Source organism: Chelon labrosus (genome assembly GCF_963514085.1).
Source record: "Chelon labrosus genome assembly, chromosome: 8".
In the NCBI taxonomy this organism is placed as follows: Eukaryota; Metazoa; Chordata; class Actinopteri; order Mugiliformes; family Mugilidae; genus Chelon; species Chelon labrosus.
In genome coordinates this window covers 21455692-21481907 of record NC_140358.1, presented here as the reverse complement: position 1 = coordinate 21481907, position 26216 = coordinate 21455692, and the positions used below count along the sequence as shown (strand labels likewise).

General features: G+C 42.3%; 1 protein-coding gene across 1 annotated transcript in view; it reads left to right on the top strand.

Annotated features, from left to right (window-relative positions):
* The window catches only part of aff2 (AF4/FMR2 family, member 2), a gene marked incomplete at its 5' end in the record, with an annotated part of 162671 nt that overhangs the window by 121031 nt on the left and 15424 nt on the right, over window positions 1-26216 (top strand). The window contains 7 exons of the mRNA XM_084549763.1: window positions 13425-13542; window positions 14646-14751; window positions 14855-15005; window positions 15181-15396; window positions 16211-16418; window positions 19822-20880; window positions 20998-21113. Coding sequence (XP_084405889.1) covers window positions 13425-13542; window positions 14646-14751; window positions 14855-15005; window positions 15181-15396; window positions 16211-16418; window positions 19822-20880; window positions 20998-21113 — 1974 coding nt within the window. The remainder of the gene's footprint in view (window positions 1-13424; window positions 13543-14645; window positions 14752-14854; window positions 15006-15180; window positions 15397-16210; window positions 16419-19821; window positions 20881-20997; window positions 21114-26216) is intronic.

The window sequence follows — 26216 nt, the reverse complement described above, 5'->3', positions numbered from 1 at the left end:
GCTGTGTGGGCTACACAATTTTGTCGTCTTGTGAAGTGTTAACATCTTGAGGGAACATGTCACCTACTTAATCATTGGAAGAAAAAAAAAAACATGTTAGTTACATTTGTAACATCACAGAACATTGGAGAGGATTCATGTAAACAGCTGATTTGGGCACCGAGATACATTTTTCATAAGTTCCTCTTTTTTTGTGTTGCTTGGAATGTGTTGTAAAGCCCAGACTGGTGCATACGAATATAAGAATCTTTTATAAATGAGGCTCGTTGTGTTCACAATCGGAGGGCATTAGTATGCAAGTCTGGAGTGTGACTGTGTGTGGAAGAGAGAGAGGCAGACAACGAGAGAGAAAGCGAGTGTTGCTGTGTGTCTGTGTGTGCCCCAGGCCATGTGTTACTCTGCTACCGCTAATGAGCCCATTCACTCTGCAGCCCAATCTACTGAACACCGCCGCGCGCACACATATCCGCGGGGACGCTGGAACTAGAGATGCTGCGAGCGATCCACTGGCTATATCCCCCATGGAAAGCAACACACACACACTGGCTCACCCACACTCCTCACACATCCATACAAACGCACTTATTTTACCTTCTTTTTTTTTTTCAAATCATTACCCTGACAGCCTTACCTACATGCCAATCGTTATTCTGCCACCACACGCAAACGCAGCCACCCACCCTATCATCCCAGCACAGTGCATATTAGTCCACATCATTTATATTGCGGTTCCATAATCTAATCTGCGTACTATCTGCTTCCGTTTTGTCAATTATACCCCATGTCTGTCTTTTATCACCCTGGTAAGGGTTCTTGCCTACAGTTACTCTTTTATTCTAATTATTTTAATTCTAATCAGTCGTAGTAAGTGGTTGTACTAGAAGGAGAATATGGTTAGAGTAACACTGGAGGGGTTAGTTTTGTTTGTCTATGAAGGTTTTCAGGTTATAGCCTAAAAACAAGTTGAAACGAGGGCAACTGGACTTGTAGAATAGTATATTATAAACTGCCATTAATTTACAACACAGTCTTAAAGGGGAACTACTGTTTTTTTACAACCTGGACCTTATTTCTGGCATAAAATACGTTCGTTTACTCACCCATATAACTTTTGTGTCATTTGTAGTCGTTCAGGAGATATTTAGATCTGCGTATATCCATATAGTGGGAGTGACTGGGGCACCGAAACGCTGCCTCTAAATAACGCATTATCTGTCGTGAAACTTGTTAATTTCACCAATATTTTGTTATCGTACGCTAGAGCTATTCCCCGTGGAGTCCGGATTTACCTGTTATCAGTTACCTATGGTTCGTCCACAACCTCAGAATCGGAAAAATATTCAGCCATGTTGCAAAAAACTAGCAGTAGCAAATTACAGGTAAACAAGCCGACTGTCGCTGGTGTGCAGAGTGCTCAGAGATGACATCGTCCAGGTCAGAAGATATCATCAGGTAACTGGACTTAACGGGGAATAGCACTTGCGCATGATAACAAAATATTGATGAAATGAACGAGTTTCGTGGCAGATAATGCGTTATTTAGAGGCTGCGTTTCGGTGCCCCAGTCACTCCCACTATATGGATATATGCAGATCTAAATATCTCCCGAACGACTACAAATGACACAAAAGTTATATGGGTGAGTAAACGATCATATTCTGTGCCATAAATAAGGTCCAGGTTGTAAAAAACAGTAGTTCCCCTTTAACATTTGTCCCCAAGAAGTTTCACCAGTATTTACACTTTGAGACTGGAGCCTCTGGCCAATCATGAGTCGTTGGAGTACCACTCAGTGGGGAAAGAAACCAGGATCAAAACAGTTTCCTCCCATTACAGCTAAGCATCTGGTTGTTGACAGACCCTAGACATGTGAGTTTCTGATGAGTAACACCCACAGATGTTCCTATTTAAACCCCAACTCTCCACCGGTCCTTTAGAACTGAAGAAGTCTACTTGAATGAGCGGTGAAACATCTTCAAGAAACCCTACAGGTCTAGTTGCCCTCGTTTCGACTTTGTGGTTATTTTAGTTAGTGGCGTTGTGAGCTGCGTTGAATGGATGTTTACCGAGTGCTGTTTGATTTACAGTTGCTGTGCCCTCATATCTGGTGCGAGCAATGACTCAAAACCGTTCAGACGTGGGGAAATCAATAAGCCGATACAGTATAACTCAACAGAGACGAATGTGGTTGCATTCATGATCAGTAATGAAAACAGTTTGCTGATGCAGCCTGTCAAGTCGGTGTGTCCAGAGACATGTACACCAGCACGAAACTGCACAGTATGTTTTTGGCACTGAAGCAGAATCTAGTATTAGAGTATATTTAATACCAGTCAATGAGAAGAAACATTGCCTTATAATTCCACTAATAGCTTTTCTGCCGTTTTTCTCAACTGTAAAATGTTCAAAGTGAACACCAAGCACATTTTGATTGCATGGATCATAATTGATTGCGGGATATGTGAGCTTGTTCTTTAGGTTTTATGACCAAGACAAGAGAGGAAGATCACACATATGGATATATTATACAGAAATAAGTGGACTTAGTGGTTTTGAGATAACCAGTCTTAGCATATTCTATTGGTCCATCAGTTTGCCAGCTAGCTACTTCAAGTTGTTTCAGCTCAAAGTTTAGTTTATAGTCGCTACCAGCTGTGATTGGACCAAAATGCACGTTCTTGTTCTGGTGTCTCAGCGGCCATCAAGCACAGAAAGTTCTCCCTTGTTCATCTTCTTCCACACCATCTACTCAGATGTCTTCTCTATGTTTTGTGCTGCAGTGATTTCAGTGAAAGTACCTGTTGATCCACGTTTATTAACTTCAACTCTAACATGGGCACCACCACACAGTTGTAAATGTTTTTTTACTGGCATAGCCGACTACAGTGAAGGGTCCACATATTCCAGTTTTGAGATTATAAACCAATCGTAACTACTGGTCGCACCAATAAAGCAGCACAGCCAAGTAGCGCTGAAAGCTTGGACACATAATGTTTATACCATAGAGTGTATAAATATGGACAATGTGTCGTCATTTGCTTGCATTCGCCGAACTGATGCTGTTTTCCCGGGAATACGGTTGGTGCCATCTTGCCAGTTTGGAGGCGGAGTCTGTGCAGTACGGTCCGAGAGTAGAGTCACGCTCTGCTCTACCTCCACCATTTATATAGAAATGTTGGCTTATACACTGTACTTGTACCCTGTACCACAGGGCTGCATTACAGAGCGTTTGGCATGGTAGTCGCCACTATCTCACATCCTAAAACGAAACTTATCCAAAAAATTGGATGCATCAACATTGTATTGATTACCTAAAATGACAGAAACCAATGGATTTAAGGGTATCTATCTGTAATTATATTTTCACTGCTGTATAGTCGCCTGTAACTGTGAATTGTTGTGTCATGCTCTTCACGTTGCCCTACCTTTTGTCTACAGTAGCCCAGAATGGAGAAACAAACACGGGCTCTGGAAATGGCATACTACACAGTGAAACTTGAGTTGAGCAACGTTTCTTTGCCTCTTTGTTTGTTCGACCCCTGAAATTTCCCTCTAAATACTTGAGAGGAAAGCATACACCATATGGACACCAGTTTACTTTTTACCTAGATACTTATCTGCAGTGGTTAAACAGCAGGAGCCCAAACCTGCTAAAAGAGAAAACAGCGGCCCGATCGAAGTCACGTTCACGTTCATGATCAATAATACAAACATATTGGCAGGTTACAAAGAGACAGGTTAAGCAGTGCCGGTGCAGCCTGTCAGGCATACGGTGTGACATGAGTTCAAATGTGATACGCCTCTTCAAACACTTGCACTCCTGCCGCTGCCAGAGTGCATTTCGCTACATATGTAAGAATGGAAACCTATTATAGTCTTCCCCACAGTACTGCCCCGGGCAAAACACACTCTCACACAAACACACACGGCCACATACGCACAGACACACCGCCGCCCCTGAACGCAGGAACACATGAGCAACTGTGTTTGAGAAAAAGGCGAAAAAGTTGGATTTTTCAGATTTGGAATGCATAATTTATGACACGCAAGGAGCCTGCATGATTTTGTTTGATGTAATATTAGTATTATGTGTTTAACCATCACAAATTAGGGATGGACGTATGACTGACAGACCTGCACATGCACATGGGTCAAATGGTCCCATTTATTTGGTATACAACAATGATATAACTGCAGTCATTTCATAAATCATGTCAAAATGCTCCATATATTCTCGGTTGACTCACACATACACACAACCACACATGTTAGGCAAACAAGCACACAAGCATGAAGGTCCATAAACACACACATGCACATGCTGGAGTGTACACACATGATTGAGAGGGAGACAGAGAGAGATTGTAAAGCCAGCTGTGCAGCAGGAAGCTCTGCCAAGTGGAGGGCAGAACCAGCGAGCTGAAGGCAGATGATAAGATGACAGATGAACTGAGCCCAGATGGCCTCCACATCTTCACTTCACAGTCCCGTAATGCCGTCCTAATTCTACATATCTTCACCCGGCTCTTCGGTTATTTTAAGAACCTATATTTACCTGTTCAGCATGATCCCCGACCCCCCCCCCCCCCCCCCCCCACATCCCGTCTTCACACTCTGTTACATCTTGTCTTTGCTGGCTGCAGTTTATCCAAGCCGTGGCCCCGTCTGGCTCAAAGCCATCGGCTCCATTGTCTGTAGACACTCATCAATTCAGTTGTAGAAGAAGAAAATAGAACCAGGAAAAAAAAAAATGACAACCGCCTCTTGTCTGTTGATTGTCTCCCTTATGTTAAATTCTTGATGGTTAACAAATGGTGTTGGAGTGAAAACTTAGTATAGTAACAGTATAGTGTAACACAGATATTTCGGTACTACTGTATGTAAATAGTGATTTGACTGAAAACTTAGCTAATATCAGTGTCTGGCAAAGCGGTATAATCAAATCAAATGTTTGTATTTATCTTCAGCCAGTATTTACTGGCTATACTAAAAATGATGAGTATCTACTGTACCTTAAAAATGTGTAGGTAATGTGTAATGTTCCTCTAATTCTAACAGGTGTACTACGATGAAATATGAAATCAGACGTAAATTATACAAACAAGCAAAAAAAAAAAAAAAACAAGCAAGGACTGTTGAGCTTGCGGCATCCAGTACACAGTCAATACAAGTAGGTGATAGACAAGAGATTCACTCATGTCGTGGTTAAACATTGATAGTCACCATCAAAAGAACTCAAGCCAGACAATGAATGCATTACTGAATCTGCTGACAGGGGTACATGCCCAAGATGTCCCATGGTCTGCACCTGCAGTACAAAATGACCTTGATTTGATGAAAAGTAGAGAAAATGAGACACAAAACTGAGACGCAGAATAACCACAAAGAGACGCAGAGCAACTCCAGTCACTGGGAAATACACAGTACATTTACATCAAGTTGTAAAAGGAAACAAAACACCTGCAAGATTCACATTTTGCTTTGTAGTAAGTGGTTGTTTAGGATCTCTTCTGGTGCCCAAAATATATGACTAAATACCACGTCAAGGTAGTACAAGGAGTGCATGAGTTATGTTTAAAGGCAAGGTGTGTTGCAGGGAGGAGGTCAGGGTTAATGGCGGCCATATAATACACAGTAGACAGAGACGAGGCTAATCTTTTCCTATATTATGCTACTTGCAAGTTATCAACCTATTAAAACCAGTTTTCAGTGAGATACAGTCACATGTAAATGAACGCTAACGTAAAAACACCTTCGTCGAGGTCAAAAAATCACTTTCACATTTCAAGTGGCGTCTTCCATAAAAAGACCGAGAACTGTCTGTCTCAGGTGTCTGCCACTTGTTACACGACATTCACTTACAGCCTGTTCTCTTGACCTTGACGCTTCCGTCCGTGTACGCTGGCAGCTTTTCAAAGTCACTTCATTCGAAAGCGTGTCTTGCCAGCTTCGCCCGCGTCCTTTAAGTATGTGGGTGTCGTGTGGATCTTTTGAGGCCCACTGGACATATCAAGCAACAGATCATTTTGTCAAGGCTGTAAGGCTTTCATTTCCCCCTGTTGGGCTTGTGATGTTATCACACGAATAAACAGACAGACACCAAAAGCTTCTGCTGGAGCCCGAAGATCTGACAAAGGCTATTTTGTAAGTCTTATCTGTGTTACTTATGCAACGTTGACACTGGCATGCACACACACGCACACACACAAAAAAAATAGAGTGAAGGCTCTGTGTCCTAAATAAGCACCAAAGGCCTGATGGATAAGATATAGAGAAAGAACACCAATTTGACACAGAGGAAATTGTTTTTCATGCTGTTTCTGTACTGTTAATGTGCTGTCCTTTTCTGAGTTCTTTATGTTCTGCCTTATATAACGTCATAACATGGAGCTGAGACTTTATAAATGCATGGATGTGGAAACTGATAATGAAATAAGAGCTGAGGTGGAAGTAAGACTTTACACCTTAACACAAAATTAATATGGACAAACTGGAGACACTTTGCTCTGTTGATGAAAATTATGATAATTCACTCACAGATAACTAACATATGCTGTGCCATTTTTAATTGGATCATATGTTAAAAAAAAAGTCTACCAAGTCATCAATCCACATAGACAGACTCACTCCTGGAAGAAGTTTCTATGCCTTAACTTTTGAGCTAAGCATCATGGAAATGTACCCGAAAACGTCCAGTTAGAGGCTGCTCTGTCAGTCTGCACCAGCTGGCGGTGCATTTTAATTTGGCACTAACTACGGCATTAAATTATTTTTGACGGCTGATGGCTGATTCCCGAGAAAAAGAGGAGGAAAGCGAGCCAGATGTAATGCTTTTTACTCGCACACTCGTCTCCTTTCATCTCGTTCCTCCAGCACATACTGTTTATGTTGCCAGAATAAAATAGGCTAGAGAGCACTCAAGTGAAAATCCCTCCGAGAGTAAAAGACACTCACGCTCTCCTTTAACTTCACTCGGCGCTATTTAAACAAAAAGACAAACAAATCAGTGTGGGGAATATAAACTCGTGCTTCCAGTCACTTTTATCCTCTGGCAAATGAAGGAGGTGAAACATCATAAAAAAAGACTACCATCAGATCTATTAAATGTCCCCTGCAATCCCATGTTTCTCTTGTAGCGTAAAAGAGATATGTCATGTTTTAAACATCGAATAACAAGACGGCGAATAAAAAATGTCATGCCGGCTGACTTACATCATGTATTCCTCTATGCAGAGGGGCTAACACATGACAAGGTCCAGCACTTCCAGGAATCCTTCTTTATCCAGCGCTAATGACAACCGAACAGAGCACTTGTTTACAGCAGACACTCGGCGGATGTTTGTTCTCTCACCTTGATTTCCTGCCAAATGTCTTATCGACAATATGGGCTAGCACACCGGGGAGAGTGATCTGTTACAATGTGGGCACTCATCAAACAATGAGACGCTATAGATGAAAGCATCCTCCAAATGGTATTATTTATGTGGCAAAACAAGAAACAGCTGGAGTGTATCTGATAAACTGTCTCCTAATCCGCTCCCAATCAATTTGAGTTAAGTGGAGGAGAATCCCAGATAATCATTATTCCCCGGTAGTAAAAAATAAGTGCTGCCTTTTGTTATAGAGTCTGCCGGCGTCTGAAAAGTAAAGTGTTACCCTTACTGTCTGCCATTGAGGATACTGAGGTCTGTAATATTTATGAATATTTCAGAGACTTTCTCTAATTAAAAAACATAAAACACTAGGCCTGTTAGTGTGTTGTTTAAATTAGGGGTGGGACTCGATTAAAAAAATTAATCCAAGTAATTCAAGGCTTTGTAATTAATTAATCTCGATTAATCGCATTTTAATCGCATCACAATATTTCCCCCAAAAAGCAACATTTTTCAATTTAAATGGATTTTAGTGGAAGAGTGAATCAAATAATAGACACAGACATGAATATTGTAAACTCAAACTCTTTTAATGTCTGGAAAAATTTAATTGCATTTCAATTCAAAACAGGAGAGAAAGAAAGAAAATATCCCTGGCCAAAACTGAACAGACCCAAAACAGTATTGTAATTTTTTTGTAATGAATTAATCGTAATTAACGTGTTAAAGTCCCACCCCTAGTTTAAACACATAATTAACACACATGTTATGTTAGTATTACAACCCAAATAGTTGCGCCCTGCTGTTTTGGAAATCAGGAATTAACCAAAAAATAGTGGTGACGCTTTGGAAAGCAAGCAGAATCTAAAGTGTTGCAATAATTTTACCCTGTGTTGGGCACAAATACGCCCTGTGGCGTCAAAACTGCCAAAAAATCCCCAAAAGAAGCAGCAGAAGAAAGCAAGCAGTAACAAATGAGCAGAAATAGATAAACACATGGGTCTTCAGCTTCAAAGCCCTGCCAGATGGTGTATTTGAAGTTAGTTGTACTTACTGTAGATGCAAACTGAGTTATGAACTGAGCAGGGTGTTTTCTGGGCAGATGAGATGAGGCTAGTAAAAATGTGGAAAAACTTCCAGTTACATGTAAAACAGATTTCTTAAAATATGGGATTAATTTGCGGTAATTATGGAGATATTGTAATTAATTGCAATTACATATTTCAATCTACTGACAGGCCCAAAATAAACGTTTCCTGGGAATTTTCCTGGAAATAGTTAATTCAACTACTAGTAACTCGTGGGACAAAAATAGAGACAAAATTGTAAATTCTAGCAGAGCCGAGGAGCGAAGTATGAAAAAATGCTGGGACTTTGTTTTTGGTGGCCTTGGGCTTTGACAAAGTAAAGACATTTGGATATAGCAGGTGGCAGCCTGATGTGACACTGGCTGCTGCTGCTGTTCACAACAGCGCTAACCTGATTAAAGTGTTGGCCCCATTTATCCATTCAAAAAGTCATCCTTTTCATAGATGAAGAAAGACTCACATACTGTAGTTGCGCCACAGTCTGGCCCTTTTGGATTTGAATCAATAATACTAATGAGTCTCCTCTGCCAGAGAGAGCTGCTGCTGCTGACTCACACACAGGACTCTTGGTGCTCTTTAGTTACACATCAAAAGATTCTTTAAAGGCAACAGGGGACATTAAAAAAAAAAGTAGACCTAGACAGAAGTCCAGGATGTGTCTGCTATCACCATCTGTCTGGCATCTCTGCCTCAGTCTTCCGGTAATTCATGCATAAACAGGCTGTTCCCTATTAAAAAATAATAATAATGATGAAACAAAGTTTGACTGTCCTGATGCAAGAAATGTCATATCTCAGTTATTTTAGAACTTAATTTGTACATCCCATCTTGAAAACAGATAGCAGCTGATGCACACGGCACATACTTATATATGTTGTACTTTAAAAACATCCCTACTGTAAAAAAGAAAAAAAAACAAAACATTGATATTATGAACCAAGAAAATATTACTTTTAATGAAAATTAGAGACGCAACAAATGATTATTGTCAGTTTATCTTTCTGTGTAAAATGAAATGGAAACTGCATAAATGCTAATGATAATATCCACTGACGGTGTCATCTATAAATGTCTTGTTTTGTTGTCCAAATTCCCAAAATAGGAATTTACCAAGAGTGACAAAGACAAGCATTAAATTATGGAGAAGAGAAAACATTAAAATTCTTCCGATCAAAGAGTATTGCCTTAATTTTGAATTTCAGCTGAAAATTGACTACAATGAATGAATGAAACTAGAGACTGTGTTTCGTAACGGGATCTGTGAATGAATTGTTAAAAATTCTTCTCCCCTTATTTATAATAGCTGCTGGTGACAGTTTGTTTAAACCAGAAGTTGACAGTATTTTTAATTTTAACAATAGGTCGTCTATATGTTAATGTTAAAGGCGTCTCCTTTGGTCATGTTTTATCATCTTTCAGCTCATTGTTTTGGTTTGGTGTCATTGCCATCCAATTTAAAAAGTAGAAACGTCTCACAAAGTCACTCTATGCTAACCGACTACCATTGATTAGCAGATAGACAAAGTTAGCTGTTGAAGAAAGAGGAGCATTAAGCAGCTAAAGAGGCTAATAGTTTGGTTGCAGTTGGTGGAGACCAAAAGTAGAGCTAAAAGCTGCTCGGTACTGATCTGTGTTTATGTTTGCTGTGATATTCTCTAACGTTTAAGGGGATGTCAAGTTCTTTGTTTATGGCTGCTCCCAAATAATGGATGATAAGTAAATTAATTAAATTCATTTATATTAATAGATTTCCCCACGGTGGGATTATCTTAAAGGATTATCTCATCTTAAAGAACGCCGACAATTACTACGGCCATTACTTAATATAACTCTTGCAGCATTGTCTTTGGACCTCCTGTTGTATTTCCCTGGCCTCCCTGCAGTGATATACAGTCAGTTTTTTTTTACCTGAATGCACTCGGCCTCATCAATAAATTTCCCCCGTCGACAACAAAGGTTACCAAACAGACCTTTCAGCAGCCCCGACATTAAACAGTACCTTCGCAAATGTCCAAGGGATGTTTAGAAATTCAACAAAGATTCTAATTCACGTGCTAAAAAATAATGAGCTGAATGCACTGAGCTGGGAGTTGCGTCTCTGACTCATTCCTTGTTTTATTGTGGTGCTGATTTACCATCCAAGCACCGGTGATGAAAAACAAAATAAAGGCTTCCAAACGCGCAATTGGCAGGGGCTGCATGCACTACGGTCTGCACACATATACATGCACATGCACACACATAAACACGTACACAGGGGTTTAACTCAAAGCTTTACCAATATTGTTTCAACTGGGATGCTAATAGAGCAAACTGAGGTGAGGATTTAATTGAAATTGAAAGAGAGAGGGAAGGGGAGACGGAGAATAGATGAGTAATGATAGAAGAAAAACAGGACAGAGGCTGCTTTCATACAGTATCTGTCACTGTGTGTACATGTGTGTGTGTGTGTGTGTGTGTGTGTTGCCTGAGGAACAGTTGATGGATTTGCTGCTTGACTGCTCACACAGATTGGTGCCTGCTGTGATGGCAGCCTTGAACCGAAATTACGTGCACACTCGCAGTCGCACAGAGAAAACTACACATAATTGCAATTTCTGCGTGCGCGGGTGCGTGTGTGTGTGTGTGTATTCTTAAGTCGGGATGAGCGGGTGTGTTGCCTCCAGGAGGCCATTTAAAGTGCGGTGGAAGGATGGATGAACACAAGGCCAGCCGAAGCCGCGGAGGGGATGAGACCATTGAACGGGTTCAAAACGCTGTGTTTATGCGCTTATTAATAGCCATTTTATGATGATTCTCTGTCAGGCGCTTCGTTTTCTGTGAATTAGCTACTAGGTGGTCGACTTCTCTAATTATTATCCCTTCAGAATTGGTTAAACGAGATAAAGACACAACTAAATGGGAAAACAAGCATTCATTTATACAGCTTAGAGAGAGTTCTGCTTGTTGTAAGACCTTGATGTTATGTTCTACTATAATACTATATATTATGTACTCAGCTAATTATTATGTATATAATGTGTAATAGCTGTCCAGCCCTGTTTATCACTTTTGGCACTGACAACCTAACATCTTAGATCTAATTCAAACTTTTGAGAGCTACAGTCTAAACACCAAAGCCACAAAGGCACCGTTCAGACCTTGCTTGACCATCTGTCCTGGGGAATCCGATCACATGTGGACAGTTAAGGTGTGAACACAATGAGTGATGAGTGATCCAATCTCACACCACATTTAGAGGTGGTCTAGGACACATTTGACCACATTCCTTTGGCAGTGTGAACACTGGGTCGCATTAAAGACCTCCTACTCAGCAGGGGTGCACTGTTCATTCATGACTGTTCAGTTGTAATAAAAGCCTTTTCACTAAATAATAAATAATCCTAAACAAGAATTAACAAATTATTTAATGCAAGTACAAGATATTGGCTTTATTGGTGTGTTCATATTGATGTGTAAGGAGCCATGTGTAGTTAAGTAACATGTTTCCATAGTCCTCATATTTACCTTTATTACTGGATTATTGCTTCAAACAGCACTGTGATGAAATTACGGTGCATATGGAAGCTGGAAGCAGTGTTCCAGGTATAATCTGAGCTTTTTGTGTTAAAATAGATTCACAGAGCGGTGAGAAAGAGTGTTTTCAGTGAGAAAGAGCAACTTTACAGCTTGTTCCAAAATAAGTATAATCTTCCCAGTCATGGCGCTCGCACTCAACAGCTGTTCACGGTTCTGAAAATGTCTGTGTTCATATTGGACACAGAGTGCGAAAATGAGATCTGATCTCGAGTGCTGGCTGGGGACGGATTTAGAGACTCATTTTAATGCCAGGTGTGATCATAGGTACTTAAAGCTTGTCCCTTACACCAATCAGCCACAACATTAAAACTACTGACAGGAGAAATAAATAACATTGACCATCTTGTAGCAGTTCAGTGTTCTGCTGGGAAACTTTTGGACCTGACATTCATTCGTGTGGATGTTACTTAGACATGTGGCACCCACTTAGACCAGACCAGGCACCCCCACCCCATAGCAATGACACTCCTTGATGGCAGCAGCCATCCCCAGCAGGATGCAGCCTGACACAGACACACACACACAAACACTTTAGGAACAACTAAAAAAACAACAACATGAAGAACAGAACAAGGTGTTGACCTGACCTCCAAATTCACTAGATCCCAAACTGATCAAGTATCTGTGGGATGATCCACAGAGGCCCCTCCCCTCAAAGGCCCCCACTAACAATATTCTGTAGCCGGACACCACAGGACACCCTCAGAAGGCCCATGTCCATTCTCTGATGAGTCACAGCTGTTTTGGAGGCACAATGCACATTATAAGGTCATAATGTTATGCCTGATCGGTATAAATGCAAGCTCTGAATGGGGTTTAACTGGCAGCTTGGGTCACATTTACAGCTACTCTACTCTTTTAATGTATTTTATTTGCGCGGTGCTTGTCAAAATTCAGTCCCAAGAAAGTTTAGATCAGGTTCAAGTTGACGTGGACAGGAAATGTCTTGAAAGTTTGGAATTTTACTTTAGAGGGAGAATGGGGTGTTAGGCCGGTTTTAAACATTACAATTTGTGTTTATTTCTCATGGCAATGGACTTGAATTGAACATGAAGCAATACCCTTGCATTTTATATTGTTTAAAGAAAAACAATAATGGGGTTCTTGCAACAAAGTAGAGTATCATATGTAAAAAGATTAACCTTGTGTTCTGAATTGTTCATTCAAAATATGAAAAACCAGTGAGGTGGTGAACGTCGCTGTCCGGTCACACAAACTGCGAAACTTTGCAGTTGAAACTTTTCAGTACAGCCCCCATTAGCAGTGACAGCGTCCATCGGTGCACTTTCTCAGCATCCAGTTTTTGTTTTGTTGCACCGTGGCATGTGGCCCCTCTCTCTTTCCCCTCTTCCCTTCTAACTCTCTGTCTTTCCTTCTTTCTTAGCGGTGCATCAGGGAGCAGCAGTGAATCAGAAAGCAGCTCGGAGTCTGACACAGACGAGTCGGAGAGCAGCTCCAGTGACAGCGAGTATAATCAGGCCTCCCGCACAAACACTCCAGAGGTAGGATGACAGCTGCATGTGTATGTGTGTTAGTCAGTATTTATGTGTATTCCCAGTAACTGTGTGCACATGGGGTGGTGGTGGTGAGGGGTGGGGGGGGGTTGACTTAAGAGATGAAAGTTTTTAATTAACCTAAACAATTTGGTAGAGAAATACCCAAATTTCACACATTATATTAATAAATCAATATTATAATATTAACTAATGTTATTGTTGAATACGACTGCGTGTGTCATGGGAGGTTTTGTTTATGACAGCTATCAAATGTCATTTTCTGTAAGGTGGAGGTACCGTTACGTTTTATTGCAGCAATCCAGTTTAGCAATTATTCAACCGTTCTGCAATAAAAAATATTGATGTCTTGGGGGTCTTCACCCCTGACAAGTGTCTCCAGTCTTGTTTACATTCTGCAAAGAGACAGATGCACTTTCATTGCCTGTTTTTTTATTTTCCCTGATTCACTGTTAGTCACCGGGAGTCTGACTCTGTGGAGTCTCTCTGCGGTGCTCTGAAAGTCCTAAAACACCGACTGCGGTAAAGAGAATTATAACGTTATTTATCGCATTACTTCAATGGCTCAACTCTGCCGGGTTTTATAGGCTTATGCAGGCGAACACAATGGAAGAAAGCGAGAGAGAAAAAGGCAGATAATGCGAAAGAAAGTCATGACAGTGGAGCAGCTTCAGTCCGAAAAACACGTGCCGTGGCACAAAGCTCAGCGCACCCTATGTTACATTACACCACAAGACAGGAACTAAATAAATAAACTTCCACTATGTCTCTGAAGGTTCTCTCTCAGTCATCCAGGTCATGGTATATCCAAAAGACAAGCTCAAACAAGGACGGCTGGACCTTTGGGGTTTCTTGGAGATGAGGGGTTTTTTTTAACTTCGCAGAATACTTTTTTTCATGATTTCTGACTCTTAGACAGAGTCTCCTTTAAAGCAGAATTTGAAACGACCCCTTTGTTTCTCAGTAGTTTGGGACCAAATTTAAATTCCTGTTATGAGCGGGACACCGGCCAAATAATCTGTAGCTGTTGCAGAGTGTGTTTACTGAAATATTTATTAAGTTGTGCTTTCTTTCTTATTTACCTTCTCTAGCCAGAGCCACCTTCTACTAACAAGTGGCAGCTGGACAGCTGGTTGAACAAGGTCCAAGCTCAGACCAAACCCCAGGCCCCCCCCCAGCAAGAGCATCATGGCACCGGTTTGTAGATATGGAAGGTTGAAGCCATTGTGTCAGTCAGTAACTGCATCATATACAGATTAGATTAGAAATGCTAATTCTGGTCAAATGGTCCACTGCTTAGGCTCCATCAACCAGGTTCCCGAGACTTTCTCTCCAGGAAATGAAGCACCAGGAACGGGTACAGCTGCCAAGACCAAACCGTGTGGATCCAGCAGCGCCCCTGTTCCAGCTGCGCCGACAGTCGAGCACAAGGACACAAGGGCAGCCTTCTGGTAGGTGCTGCAAATACAGATTAACTTTTTAAATTGCATTTTAAATTAACATATTGAAGCGAATGAGTGGATGAATGAAACGCTGGCAGATGGACGAGCAAAGTGCAGGTTGCAACTGATGAAACGTGTCTGTGACCATAAAAGAAAAAAAGAAATCCATTTTTCTTCTCTGCAGCCCGGGCAGAGAGAAGGCCAAGGCCAAGCTCAGCCAGAAGGCCTCAGGGGAGGGCCAGAGGTCGAAGATGAGGCTGTCGCCGGGTCTGTTGTCGGGACCGGAAGTCACGACCCCGAGGAGGAACACCACAGGGAAGAAACAGCCCAGACGGACAGATAGGTCAAACAGTGTGGAGGATAATCAGAGCCAGACATGGAGCAGAGCAAACCAGCACAGGTAAGGAGGGAGGGAAGGAAGGAAGGAAGGGACTGACAAGTTCTTTATACTCTGAATAAAAGATCTGCATCTCATGCAGGTATAAGTTTCATACCATTCATTTTAATATTAAGAATGTCTTGCTTTGGTTGCTGCAACTCTTTAGATATTAGAATATTTCAAGTGTAAATCAAGTGGACAGCCCAAAGAAAATACTGATGAGGCTCCAAAGTGGGTTATGTTTAGGGTTGTCTTGTTTTATGAAGTAATTCAGCCACTCAACATCTTTCTTCAGTGCCACGGTCTCCCCAGGGAGCTGATTGTCTGCCTACAGTTGTATTTTAAATGACTGCCTGACCTGCCCTAACCAAAACTTAAGACTTTCTCATTTTACCTACAACATCACCACAGAACCATGCAACATGCGGCTGACTACATTTAGTATTGACAGCTAGACTTTCAGTGTGAGAAATGCTTAGATTGAGTTGAAGTCATGTCAAACCCGGTGCTCAGTTGGAAGTTTGGCTAATTAGAAAAAAAAAAAGACGGACTCCCTAGCTCCCCTTCTTTATTTTCCTCTGCCTCAATCACTTCTTCTTCTCCTTCGTCCCATTTTAAGCTTCCCACAGACAAACAAGTTCAGCTGAATGCATGCTGTTTTCAATTATTTCATGCTGTCTTATATTTTTTCATTTGAACACACATTCACCCCCTGGAGTCAGCCAAAGCAGACATCATCTTCTACTGTTTGTCAGTGCGCGACTGCACATCAGTCGCTCGGGCTTCGGTGCCTTGCTCAAGGGTCGCTTCCTCTTTTTGTGTTTCCTCCCTCCAGTCCTGCAGCCAGGGAGAAGGATCTGTTGCCTCCTCCTCCGTCCCTGGAGCATCAGAACCCCTCGAGGCCGCGAAGCAAACCCCCCAGTGGTAAAACAGCTCCAAGGAAAGAACCTCGCAGTGCGACCAACTCAAACAACAACACAGTCACTCCACCAGCAGCAATACAGCAACCCCCTGCGCCAGCACCTGCTGTCAGTGTAAACCAGGTTAGTTTTGTGTGTGTGTGTTTTGACAGCCGGAGTGAATGACTCAAGCACCGCTGGACGGTTTTCCTGCACTTAAAGTATAAACATCTGGAATACGCTTCTAGTCGTCCTCCACATATATCACATACTGTCCACGTATACTGTGATGATCATTTAATTTTGGTCTCTGGATGACATGACAGTCATGCAACTATCCAATGCAAATGGTTTCAATATCTCAAAATGTAGACAGTGGGATAACGGAAGGGAAAAACAGAAACCACCTGCATTAAACTAAAAAAACAGAAAAGACTATAGAACAAAAAGAATTCAAGGAAAAGAATAGACAATAGGAAAATATCACCCTTCTTTACTTATCAATGAAATTATTATTTTTCCAAATGAATGAACATAATACTACCATGATACCATGTACTGTATGTGTCCTTTCACTGTTTTTTCAAAGTAAGACTCGTAATTTCAAAATAAAGTGAAAAACATTGAGATTAAAGGCTCATTTAAAGTACTGCAGAACCTATGCATGCCGGTGCCAGCCATTTATACTTGTGCGCTCATTCTGTAAAAACTCTACCCTAGACAGTCGGTGCTGTGTCTTTTTTGCCAGTCGGGTTAATTTTTGTTTCTGCTTCCTGTTTCACTTACAACAGTCGAACTTTGTCATGCAAATGTTCGTATCTCTCAACCTCCTCAGTTAACCTTTCCTCGATGTGTTCCATCTTTATTGATTCAAAACAATCGAATTGAAAATTGCGAACCAATCACAGCTCTTGCAGTCTGCGTCGCCGCGGCTCGTAGTTGCATTTCTGGGGAGGTGCACGTCAGGCTACGACGCTGGGGTCTGGTCTGATGCTGTAGCTACGGCGTCAAATTGAGGCAGAAGCCTAAACCGCAACTTGTAAATGAGTCTACAGTTGTAAAATATCCTGTGAATGATGACCTTATGTAACTTTAGGGACCCTTAAGTAAGGTGGACATATGAGAGTGTACTATACATGCTCATCTTTGATCTTTCATCAGTTCAAACAAGGCATTGTGGATGTTTCCTTATATTCCATGTTTATCGAGGAGAGTCGTCTTAAAAAACAGACAAATCAACACCACATTAACAGACGTCTGTCGCAGAGGATGTTAAAAAGAGGAAAGCTGCAGTGACTAGCAAACAGCAGCTCACGTGGAACAGCCCGAAACAAGATGAAAAAAACAAAACAAAAAGTGAGCTGACATGACATGCCTGACCCTGACGTCTGTCACCTTTCCATCAGCAGTCTGAGCTTCAGTCAAGCCGGCAGCCATTCAGAGCTCTGACCTTTAAATTCATTCTCACTGACGATATAGTGATTATTCAACGCCGCCTTATCAGCTTCTTTACTTTGTTCAAAGAAAGCAAAATAAAAGACAGACTATCACTCCACTTAACCCACTTTACCTCGTCTACTGTGCATTTGAAGGTAAATGATTTAACGGATTACACTGAACATAGATGTAAAGGTGCATTTCATCACCTCCTGTCAGATACGACCTGGGACCGAACAGCTGAAAATCCCCATGTTTTGCTAAAAGATCTAACCTTCCTTAAATTACCTGAAAATCAAGATGAGCGCTAGCATCTGCAACCTGTGCTGTGAGTGCTGTCAATACGTTTGATCCTCTGCCAGCCTCAGCCGCGCAGAACAGCTGGCGGGACGGCTAATGTCAACAGTGAGGAGAGGTGAACTTTCCAGAAAACAGGCCTGAGCACTTTTATTGGAGAAAGTAAAAGCTTTTGCCAGCAGTTTAAATAAGCATTATACAAGGGACAGTTTTCCCTTTCGCTTTTTTCCTTTTTCAACAAAACACAGCATGTCATTCACTGAGAATGGATTCTGCAGATGGCTACATGCATTGGACAGGTTCCAAATGTTTGCGCCTGCCAAGCGAGTGGGTTTTGCTGGAGACTGGGAACATTTTCTTCAACGTTTCAGCCTTTGTGGACGCTTTCTCATGTGGATGTTGCACACACAGCGCTGCTCCTCTTTCCCCTTTGTTTTACGAGAGGGTAACTGATCAGAATGCATCTAAAATTTAGCATACAGCATCAGAGGCCAGAGGTGCAGGTATTATCCATGTAGCACTAAAGGATGAACTAAAAGGGGTTGTGGGCAAACTAGACGATGCACCTTTATATTATATTTTATATTTGTTGTAGGTATAGCAAAGAAGGTAGGGCCCATATGCATGACACGACAACATAAGACTGGATGAAATAATAAAGTTCAGTTTAACAAAGACTTACTTAAGGTGGTAACATAATGCACTGCCATGTAAAAGCTGGTAGGTCAGACAAAAGAGTAATCTAAAGAACAACAAGAGCCAAGAGACACTAGAAAACGCCAAAGAGGAACAATAAAGGAATACAAGAAAGAAAATACACACAAGACTGACAAAGGACTGGGAAAAAGACAGGGCTATATACACGGATCAGCCACAATAGACTGGAGAAGTAACTAACATCTTGTGACAATTCAATGTTCTGCTGGGAAACTTTTGGACCTGGCATTCGTGTAGATGTTACTTAGACATGTACCACCCACCTAGACCAGACCAGGCACCCCCACCCCATAGCAATCCCCAGCTGAAAATAGTCCCCTATAACTTAATTTAGATGTTTGCCAAAAACTACAGTGCACTGTTTTTTGGAACGTGTTAAGATATATTTATGACCTGTTTCTAAAGATTGACATCTACTCAGGAATAAACCTGACTAAAAAACTATTATTAAACTACATTAAACTGAACTTTTGTGATGCATCTGTGTGAACATCCAAATGACTGGGTCAGATATTTTGAGTCAGATATCTTTGAACCCTCTCAGCCTTGACAGCACAGCAATCAGGACTGACTATATAATTGCTGCACTTCCAGCAGACACTCTGCGATATTTAATAAAGCCTCGCTCTCCGTCCATCAGTTCAGAACTGCACCCGCAGAAGAGTCTTAAAATAAGGAACGTGAGATGCATCTTTTAATTTGCATGTGGCAAACAGGCCGCCTGCGCTCGACTGTGCGACTTGTGCGCAGCGAATATCACTGACGTTCAGAACGAGACAGTCAAACATGTTTCATTTCACTTCACAGATTAGTAGAACAAGCTGGCGACTCGTGCTGCCTAATTTGCATGTTATTATCACATCTAGTGATACACTGTATATGCTTAGCTCTTGATTATAATGTTTGTCTACAGCAGGGTTTTTTGTAAGAGTTTAAACCACTACATGGCATGGTTTGTGGCTGTGGTAGTGATTTACTGTTTTACTAAGTGGAAGGAAAGAAGAGAATACATTTGTGAGAGATATTTGTGTGTTTTCCACACAGTTTGATGCATATCCTTTTTTTCCTGCTTGCTTTATGTTCATATATAAAACAGGACAAGAGGAAACACAGAGGCCCGAGCACCAGAATCACACCCAAGTCCCGAGAATTCATTGAAACAGATTCCTCCTCCTCGTCGTCAGAATGCCAGTCGGATGCAGAGGAAGCCATCAAAATCCCCGCTCTGCCACCTCAGACGACACGCTCTGCGATTAACACACAGACTCTGTCCAACACGCACACGTCTCTCCTCCCATGCCTTGGCTCTGCCGGCACCGCGGGGAGTCTGGGAACATTTGGAGGGAAGGGACTTCGAGTCAAAGATAGTAGCAATGTGACCACTAATGGTAGCAGCAGTAGTAATAGTAGCATCGGCGGCGGTAGTAATGGCAGCGGCGGTAGTAGCTGTAACTCCCTGAGCATTAGCAACATAAGTGGCGCATTTGGCACTTCTGTGCCTGATCCTGGAGGGTTAGGAGGGCAGAGTAAGGACCTGGAGTCCATGTCGCCGCCGTCCAATTTGGGACATGAGGCGCCTCTTTCCCCCTTGAGGGAATACCAGGAGATCCAGAGTTTATGGGTGAAAATTGACCTGAGTTTGCTCAGCAGGGTGCCCGGCCAGGGTGGAGGGGAAAGATCAAGGGCAGGGATCGCAGAAAGGGATGGGAGCGAAGGGAGAGACAGGGAGAGGCAGGGGGAGAGGATAGGTGTGGCCGACAGAGAAAGACAGAAACAGGAGGAGCGGGAGTGGCCGGGCTCGAGAGAGAGGCCGAAGCTGGCGAAGGGGGAGAGACAGGAGGAGGAAAATGAGCGATTAGTGCAGGACAGAGAGAGGCAAGGTGACAGAGAGAGATTAACAGAGAGAGAGAGGCAGACAGATAGAGAGGACAGAGAGAGATTCGGGGAGAGGGCGAGGGCGACATCGAGGGACAGGGAGAAGGTATCCCAAGGTCTGGGGGTCCTGGACAACCCCCCTGTGCAGGAGCAGAGTAATCCCAGGCTGGCTGGGAGGACGGAGAGGGCAGAGAACGGGGGCAAACACAGAAGGCAGGCAGCAGCAAACATGGTGGTTCCAACAGAGAAGCACACCAGCAAGAGCAAGAGGAAACACAAGGTGTGAAACAGGATTTACCTCCTGAAATTCTCTTCATATATCTCCAGCCATTCTTGTAGCTGCGTGTTTTAACCCCACTCATCTTTACGGCGTGTTTTCTGTCTTCTGAATTCCCAGTCGGACCACGGAGAGTCGTCTGTCAACTGCAATAAGAAGCTGCGATTGGACAAAGACTGTCTGCTCCTCCCTCCCTGCATCTCTCCAATACACAACCACAAGAACAGCTCCACAGAGTAAGTGTAAGACTGCACACAACACACACACAACAGATCAGCTCTGTGATGGGCGACTAAACAGGAAGAGGAGACGACACAGTATGTAGATCAGGTTTTACCATCGGTCGCTGAGTGCTGACAAGCCAGATGTGAAGGTATGTTCTATCAGGGGAGGTAATTACTGGGCTAATAACATTCCCAACAGTAGCTTCAGTAGACCAGTATTAAACACAACCTTAAAACATGCTATAGCATCGGTCAATCAATTAAACTTACTGTATATAGCATCAAATAACTAACCTAAATGCAGCTTTGCTTGAACATGCATCAGCATTATATCAACCACCTAAAATGACAGAAACCATCTTTGAAAAAAAAATATTTGAAGTGTTTCAGTCCAAAGAGCCCATCCACTAACATGGAGGGGGTGGAGCTTATGACCTATACCGCAGCCAGCCACCAGGGGGAGCTTTACTTGCTTTGGCTTCACTTTTGAGGAGCTGTCATCGCATCCACTTTTCTTTTTACAGCCTATGTAAAACCACTGGGAATAATGGAGTGAAATCAAATAGAACTGGATTAAATAGACATTAAGAGATCATTACAGTGGTACAGGTGTCTGTTCAGAGCCTGGATAGCTCAGTCGGTAGAGCATCAGACTTTTAATCTGAGGGTCCAGGGTTCAAGTCCCTGTTCAGGCGAGTACTCTACTTTAAGAAGGTTTATGTATAAACTAATGGAAACGAGAAGCTTAGGGACTATAGGGCTTACAGATACATGTGACGGCCCTTCTCTGTCCCCATGAGGCATTAATAAAGGAAAAGTTGCAAGCTACGTTAAGTTTCCATTTAAAGATGCCATCGGTTAGAGGTTTTCTCAAATCCTCAGTCAGAGCATTACAACTAAAAGTTACCTCACACAAGTATTAGTTTTGCAACTCTGCAAGACCACAAAGTCTTGCACTTGTGGTCACCAGCCATCAGCAAGTGAAGGAATACTCCAGGCAGCTTGCGTTGTATTTGGATCTAATGGCGTCTGATGCATGCACATTTTTATAATCTCTTATATGCCAGTTTATGAAACTACCAAGTTCAACTTTATTTTTATATACTCATACGCACGTGAAGTCGCCTTACACCTGACATGGGCCTCATTTGCACATCAGCTGTACAGAGTAGTTTTCATTCTGTTTCTGGCAAACAAGGGAACATGGAGGAAGTGACTAGAACCAAACACACCAAACCGACATCAAAGAACTTTCAGCAACAAAGACAGACTGTGACGTCACCTCACGTCGCTTGTGTCCTGCCCAAAAAGTTTTACTCAAACACATCGCAAAGACTGGTGACCAACTGGCCTACACTTTGGGAAGCTAGGAAGAGCAATAAATCTGTCGTACAGAGCTAGCCTCTCCTGAATCATGCACGAAAATCAGTGTGCCCTCTTGATTGTAGCGTTCGTTCACTGTCATAATTTAGGTTTGTTTTTTTCTCATGCACTGGTTCTCTAAGTTGAACAGCCAATCAGGAAGATCCCTTTCAAAGACAACATGCAGAATCAACTGTGGTAGTGCAATGCTGCAGGACACATCTCTAAAACTAGGGTCACAGGAGCTTATCACTTTCCCAACACCTACCAATGGTTGACTGTTGGCTGTATTGGTGTGTCACCGCCCTAAGACACTGTCATGCATTGCTTTGGTGACATCAGTAATACATGTTCCATCCATGAAAGTTTATTAAGCCGAGATGTAGTATTGTGACTATTGTGAATAGTCTGGGTTAGGGTTAGGGTTACTGGTCAATTTTGACTCATCGTCTTCCTCCACACAACACCCAAACACCACATCCTCATGTGACTGGCACACACACCAGTAGAAGTAATCAGGCAAGTTTACTGGAGTCTCAGTATTTTTAGGAAGGCTTAAAAATTTTAATGTAGCAATTGAAGCCACTCGACAGGCGAGTTTAATTCACACTGTGACACGCGAGTGACAATCCGTGAATTCCCGCTTTCCGTCTGAATTATTAAAAACGGACTAAGCTGGCTGTCGCTATAAATAAGCCTCAATGTGACAGCTACAGAGGGAGTATTTTTTATAGCATCTCAGCGTTATCAAAGAGCACGCCGAGGCAAGAAGGGGGTGACCTGGAGTTGAACCTGTGACACTGTGTTTATCATCCAAGAGGCATTTTATGCAAGATGTGAACTGTGATCATCTTCCTCAGACCCTGTTAGCAGCTCCTTGTGACTTTAAACCATTTTAATCAGCGGGGTCATATTATTATGACAGTAGATAATTTCTATTAGAGCTATTAGAATGAGCTTTTACCCCAGGAAGGTTCTGATTTATCTTTTGTGATGTCTTCTTTATTTGAGCATTTCAAAATGGGGAAAAAGCGGTGATTTAAATATTCATTTAGGGGTCATAAATTGACACATTTACCTTTTTTTTTTTTTTTACCTTTTTTGAATACACTCATTAACTGTTACCGCTTATCCTACAACGGGGGCTGGAGTCTCAGCTGTTCCTATGTCTTTGTACTAAGCAAGAGGAAAACTCATTCAGGCAAAGAGATAACATATAAACTCTGTCCAGAAAGGCACCTGCCAGGTTTCACCTCAGGACATTATTGCTGCGAGGCGTCAGTGCTAACCCCTACCCCACTGTGCAGTTGGCGTATTTTCATTCATTCATTCATTCATTCATCTTCTGTAACCGCTTGTTCCTGTTAAGGGTCGCGGGGTCTGCTGGAGCCTATCCCAGCTGTCATCGGGTGAGAGGCGAGGGTACACCCTGGACAGGTCGCCAGTCCATCCCAGGGCTAACACAGAGAGACAGACAACCATTCACACTCACACTCACACCTACGGCCAATTTAGAATCACCAATTAACCTAATGAGCATGTCTTTGGACGGTGGGAGGAAGTTGGAGTACGTGGAGAGAACCCACGCAGACACAGGGAGTGGCGTATTTTCAGTGGGAAAGAAATATGTCAATTGTAAAAAAAAATAATCATAATTATGATTTAACTGTTCATACACACATCCCAATTAGTCCAACTTGAATCAGCGGTGCAGGTGTCCGTTCAGAGCCTGGATAGCTCAGTCGGTAGAGCATCAGACTTTTAATCTGAGGGTCCAGGGTTCAAGTCCCTGTTCAGGCGAGTACTCTACTTTAAGAAGTTTTATGTATAAACTAATGGAAACTAGAAGCTTAGGGACTATAGGAGTCACAGATACACAGGTGTTACACATGTGACAGCCCTTCTCTGTCCCCAAGAGGTATTAGAAAAAGGCAAAGTTGCTATTACAGACTCTTTTGATCCATTGTTAGATTCCTATTGTGTTATTGTCGGCGGTTTTTAACGCCATCCTTGTGATGTGTTACAATTGACAGTTTTTCAAAGTAATATGTCATTATCATCTGCTCATAATTATCAGTGTTAATTGTTAATTACATGGGAAACATTTACAGCTCTGAGTATCACATCACAGTACACAACTAATTATAAAGCCGCGGCTGTTTTAACACTAGAGCAGCCCATTGGCAGTGAGTAAAGTTAACCCAATTTCACAACAGTGCATTATTTTTCTTTTATAATTAAAAATACGTGTGGGGGAAAAATGTCTTTGTGTGGATATGAGAGGTGTCTCAGCTAACTGAGAGGGCGTGTTCTTTCTTTGACTGGCGGCAGCTCGAGGGCTGAGCTCAACAAACTTGTGCGGGATCTTCCAAGTCATGAGCCGGCAGTTTTCTTAGCAGCGGTACTGAAGAGTAAGGCGTTTGTCCGAATATTTCCGTGCTGTTTAATGTGCTGCAGCTGAGCGGCCAATTAGCCAACCGTAAACGGAAGTCAGCAATTCGCTTTAGAGACTTTAGCAGGAAAGGTAATGCGAGTTGAACTTAACCCAGTGTGATCACGTGATCTACTCATTACTGCTTGAACTACGGCCTCCATGAAGGTATAGCTACTCTACATACAGCACCAGGAAATCTCAAGAATATGAATCCCAGCCTTTTAGTTCCTGATATTTCTTTTTAAAGGAGAAAAAAAGGACAAATGATTTAGCAGAGCAGATGTGCAGTATGCTGCAGCAGGCAAAAAGATGACATTTAATTTCAGCTGGACCAGAAATCATCCCCCGCTACCAAGTAACTGTTGAGTCATTGCAAATGTATTAAGGAGAATTATTTGGCAGATATACTGTGGTCATCTTGTGCTAAGAGGCTCTAAGTGTCTTAACTTAAAATGCTGTTAAAAATGAACTAGAGAGAGCTCTCACCTGCTCGCCTGCACGCACACGCCAGCCTCCACTTAAGCAGAGACAAGCGCAAATTAGCATAGCCGCGCACACAAGCACGCTCACACGCATCAATTATGCTGGACGCAGACACAAAAGCACTCGCACACACACTCACACACACACTCCACAGCAGCTAATTAGTCTTTGTCTCCCTGATTTTGTATATTATCACTAATGTCGGTGCCCGGGGCCTTGTTCTGCGAGCTCAGCAACTTTCTCGCTGCATCAAACCCCCAGAGTTTCCAGGGATAGGAAAAACATAAAAATATTATCTGTTGTGTTGCAAACAATGTGAGTCACCGGAGCTAAAATAAGGCAGCCGGGGGAATAATCATCGACATGCTAGCCGGGAACGCAGGCGTACGCCAATTTTAGAAGGAGAATCTCATCCGGCAACTGCAAATGAAGTTGCAACAACATAGATCTTGTTGGCCCAGCTTATAGAAGGAGGTCTTCATACGCTCAGAGTGTGTGTGTTGATAGATTGTATGGATATTTTTTGTCATTGTTGGTGCGGATAAAGCAGACACAGAAGATTTCATTCTGTTTGTTTTTAAAGTCAAGGTGAGTCCTTGAATATGTCCAGGGGTGATTTGGTGGAGGGACAGGAGACAGTGCAGCTCAGAGGTCACAGTGTTTGGATATGGCAGGATAGCCTAAAACATGGAGGATGGACAGCTCATTGGAAAAAAGAAAAAGGAAACAGGCACACAACAGGACTTCAGCAGCCTTCCTGATGTTAGGTCTTTATCTTGGGACCATTAGAAGAACCCATGTCAAGAATACTGTTCCACAAGTACGCCATACGATCA